Genomic DNA, 4,609 nt, shown 5'->3' on the forward strand with positions numbered 1-4,609 from the left:
GTGTAGTCATTTGTCATTATATTCTCCAAGCAGCTTTCAGCGTAGCCAGCTTGAAAAGATTTCGTAAGTGAAACTTGGCAGGCGTCCCTTCAAAAATGGAAAGTAGCAAATGTTGTTATTAAAGAAACCGAATCCTTTTCTCTCACACGCCAGAAAAATAGTTTTTCCCAAAATCGATCCTGTAGTGATTTCTGGTGATCTCATGGGGAAATAATCAGGTGGGGTTTTTTTCAGAGTTATTATTCTATTCGTTTGCTAATTATATATCAATGTGTGGTGGAATGTAATCCCTAATGGCAGGAGGAAAAGAGCCCCCCCCCCATCTTGTGACTCTGGACTACATTCCATCACACAGTGTAATGAATAAGTGACTATTTTTAAGCCAGTGGCATTCTTACTTGATGGCGATGTTTAGTTTTTATCCACAAATACAATATGTTCTTTTTTTGCAAAGCAAGCCAGATACTTAAAAGCACAATGACATTGAAAAGAGTCTCTGGATAGATTTTTTTTAATAGAATATAAACTATGAAGAAATCTCATCTTTATCACAATTCTTTCTTAAATTGATTGATGATCGTTAAGCACGTATTAGCGCTAAATTAAATTTTGAGTGGAGGGTTCCTTTCACCAGGACTGGCGTGCCGGGATTCTGACTACCAGAATCTTCCAAATGATTACGACGGCAATAGTTTCGGCAAATGGGTGACTCTCGAGTCTTTTGTAATCCTCGATCCACGAACCAGCCAATAGGAGCATTCTGTAAAAAGAAAAATTCCGTGAGATTTTTATGGTTTCAAACATTTCCAACTCACCTGCCAAAATCTGCAGCCCTCAGATTTCTGGGAGAAACGGCTGTCCAGATAAATCGCTTTCAGATTCATTTTTTGAGCTTTCATATGAAGAAATGGAGCGAGGCTCTGTTTTTCCCCTCTAAGAAATTCTTTTTTTTTTTTCCCAAAAATTTTTATTTATTTTTCCATCATAAAAAAACAATCATAAGTAATCACAATAAACAATCAAACCCCCCCCCCCCGACTTCCCAAACCTAATCCCAGGATAATATTCATATAAAAGTAAACAAATACTAATATCTCTAACTCCACAAAATATCTTAATCTATCAGAAAGGATAGAAATAAACAAACTTAAAAAAATCTAAAAACCTAAGTTGTATTCTACCACTCTATGTTTCTTTTGAATATAAACAATCCATCTTCTCCATATTGATAAAAATTGTTCATTCGAATGGTTCTTCAAGTAAACCGAAATCTTTGCCATTTCAGCAAGATACGAAACTTTCAATCTCCAGTCTCCCATCGTAGGCAGAATTGGGCTCTTCCAATTTTGGGCTATTAGCAATCTGGCAGCAGATAAACAATAAAGCATCAAATTTATTTCTTTTGTATCTAAATCTTGCACAATACCTAAAAGAAACAACTGTGGAAGAAAAATAATCCTTTTTTAAAAAATCTGCTGTAAGTTCCACCATAGTTGTATCCAAAAAGCCTTAATGACCTTACAAGTCCACCACATATGAAAAAAGTTGCATCCGGATGACCACACCTCCAGCACCCTCTAAGAAATTCTTGTAATGATTTAAGGCCCATTCGTGATGACTTCTTGATGCGTCTTGAGGGGTTTTTTTTCTGAGGCATAGAGAATAATCTCTCTTCCGTTTCATTTTTTTTAGGCAAAGAGATGCCCAAACCAGCTCCGTCCTTAAACAGACTCTCTCATTCTTCGGTGAACGGAAGTCCGGCGTCCCCACAAGCAGCTGGGTTTGGTCCTCCAAGGCCACTGGCCGGACCGGACCTTTTGCCCAGGACCTCTCAGAAAGAGGAGCTCTTTGGCCCTGCACAGCATCCCATGGAGGAAGCGGACGGGCCCTCCCAGCGTCCCAAGGCTGGAAGGACAAGCACTGGGGAGACCTTTGCTTCGTCACTGCTGCCTGAAAACAGCCGTCCTGCCAGCACCACCCAACAATCTCCTGCTGTTAAACTGCCCTTTGCCACCCTGGACTCTTCGACCGGCAGGGCTGTTGGTGCTGCAGCCCTTCACAGTTCTGCTAGCCGCGTCCCCACTTCTGCCCCTTATGCCGGAAAGACAGAGGCGGCCACTCTTCAGCCACGCAAAGGCGCTCGTCCCAAAACCGCAAAGGCGCTTCTTTCCAAAACCGGCCCTCCCCATTTCAGCTCATTGTCAGCCACTCTCCCTAGTGGTCCATCTGCTTCCCTTCCCAATTCCCATCTTAGTGATGGGCAACTTAGTCTGGAAGGCTTCGGCCCTGACGGCAGCCCAGCCAGAAACGATTTCTCTCTGCTGAGTCACCAAAGCTTCCTCTTTGCTGCCTTGTTTTTCGAGGTGCTGTTTTTTTTCTTAGCAGTGGTGCTGATAGGGGGGAAACTCTTCCGCTCACGCCAGCCACAGCGCTACACCAGGCTGGACTACTTGATCAATGACATGTACACCAATATGTGAGCGTAAGAGGGGAGACACCTCAGTGGTCCGCGTGTGGCCTTCGGGAAAAAGAAGATGGAGTGAGTTTGGCCTAATGCTGTTCTGCCCACCCAAATCACAACGTTACGTTGATTTTGTAATATTTTGCTTTCTCTTACGATCTCCTTCCTCGTTGATGATGCCTATATGGTAGACCTCGCCTAGTGATGGCCTATTGCTCCTTCCCAACTCAGAAAGTCTGTAGAAAGTGTAGGAGCGCAACCCTGTTCATTTGAGGCGTACATCCTTAATTCACTTTTGGGCACCACGGGGCCAATAAGCGTCCATCAGAGCACTTCGGCTACCACTTCTTTCCAGAGTCGATCAAGTTTCTTTCATCCTTTCGTCTGTTACAGGCCTGGCCTGAAAAATATCTGCCAAGGAGGAGAATTGTTTTAGTTTTAAAAGGCAAAACATTGATTTGGGTCCTGGAGTGCAGTGCCAGGCTGTGTGCAAAAATCACGTAGAGCAAACAACGCATAGGCAACGGTTCATTTGGGCCACCCTTCAAATTGGCCAGGTTAGGAAACACACAACAATTAACTACCTTAAAGGGTATAACAACAGAATCTTGGTAGGCTGACAGGAGTCTCTCTCTCCTCTTGCTATTTGTACACAAGAGAATTAAGGTGGGGGAATCTTCAGTTTCTTTCTTATCTTGTTCTGATTTTCTGACCTGGGGTTTCCTTAATGGCTGACACAGACCGTCCTCTAGGCCAGGGGTAGGCAACCTTGGCTCTTTTATGACTGGTGGACTTCAACTCCCAGAATTCCTGAGCCGGCATGGCTCAGCTTGGAAACCTCTCCTTTTCCCTTCAGCGTGGCTGGCTCAGGAATTCTGGGAGTTGAAGTCCACGAGTCATAAAAGAGCCAAGGTTGCCTACCCCTGCTCTAAGCTGTCTCTCTAATCTATAGGTTGTTTACACCACTTAACAAAACTAGTAAGTGTAAAATTTGGACCTGGGGGGGGGGGGGAAACAGCTTTTTGCTCCAGAATTGGCTCTGCCTTCTCTTCCGAGCTGATTTAATTTTTTGAATGTTAAAAGTCGGCTACAGCGTAACCCAAAGAACGGCAAAAAAATCAGATCTTCTGTTCTTAATGCTGAAGTTGCTCTGCGATTGGGTGGCATTCAGTCCCAGTATCTCCTGACCTCAGCACTTCAGCTGGAGATGCCTTTTGTCTTCAGCTCCTTAAAGAGAGAGGGAAGGAGTTCAGCAGCTGCATCCGTGGCCCCCCTTCTGGAGGGTGGGCCACCACGGCCTCTTTACAACCTGTGGACTTCAACTCCCAGAATTCCTGAACCAGCATTGTCCACCCCCTGTCCTGCAAGGTCATTGCTGGGATGGTTTTGCGTTGAGCTGGGATGCCATACCACACTGGATTCCATTTAGAAACACAGCTGAGATAAAAAAAAAAAAGGACCTTTTATTCGGTTTCTGGTGTAGAAGTGGTCCAGGCGCAGGCAGTCGGGCGAAATTGTCTTCTTTTTCTTGGGCCAGCTAATATGTGAAGCTGTCAGTTTTTAACAATCTCATTTTCCTTTATATGGAAGAAGAAATCGGCTTATGTTAGTGCTAACCGTACAGGCAGTCCTCAGCTTACAGACATTGTTTAGCAACCCATTTAAAAAAAAAATCACAACGGCACTGAAAAAAGCGACAACCGGTCTTTGCGTGGCCGGCAGCGTCCCCATTTTTTCCCAGCTTTCCCAGCCAGCTTCCAACAAGCAAAGTCGGTGGGGGGAGCTGGATTTACTCAACAATCGTGTGATTCATTTAACCACTATGGCAAAAAAAGATAAAAATGGGTGTGACTCACTTAACAACTGCCTTGCTGAGCCATGGAAATTCTGGCTCCAATTGTGGCGGAAGTCAAGGATGCCTGTATGCAGATGCAAAGCTCAGGAATAGCCACTAGATGGCGACAGAAGGAGAGTTCTATTTCCTTGCTGCTCCCTAGTGTTTACCCAGATTCTTGCAGCTCAGATGCAAATTTTTTTAACTTAAAAAAAGTTTTTCCCCTTGGAAGGGATTCTCCTGTCAATTATTTAAGCAATAATAAAGTTTGAATTGATTTAAAAGGTTTAAAATAAATCCAAGCTGTGTTCGGA

General features: G+C 44.0%; 1 protein-coding gene across 1 annotated transcript; it reads left to right on the plus strand.

The window, feature by feature from the left end:
• Positions 1 to 95: 95 nt before the first annotated feature.
• Positions 96 to 3,149, plus strand: MANSC1 (MANSC domain containing 1). The gene is made up of 3 exons (XM_015815451.1): positions 96 to 102; positions 635 to 697; positions 1,660 to 3,149. Exons 1-3 carry the CDS (start codon positions 96 to 98, stop codon positions 2,478 to 2,480), a joined length of 891 nt encoding a protein of 296 aa, XP_015670937.1. The 3' UTR covers positions 2,481 to 3,149.
• The last annotated feature ends 1,460 nt before the right edge of the window (positions 3,150 to 4,609 follow it).

This window comes from Protobothrops mucrosquamatus, unplaced genomic scaffold, assembly GCF_001527695.2.
Source record: "Protobothrops mucrosquamatus isolate PMUCROS unplaced genomic scaffold, P.Mucros_1.0 scaffold_101, whole genome shotgun sequence".
In the NCBI taxonomy this organism is placed as follows: domain Eukaryota; kingdom Metazoa; phylum Chordata; class Lepidosauria; order Squamata; family Viperidae; genus Protobothrops; species Protobothrops mucrosquamatus.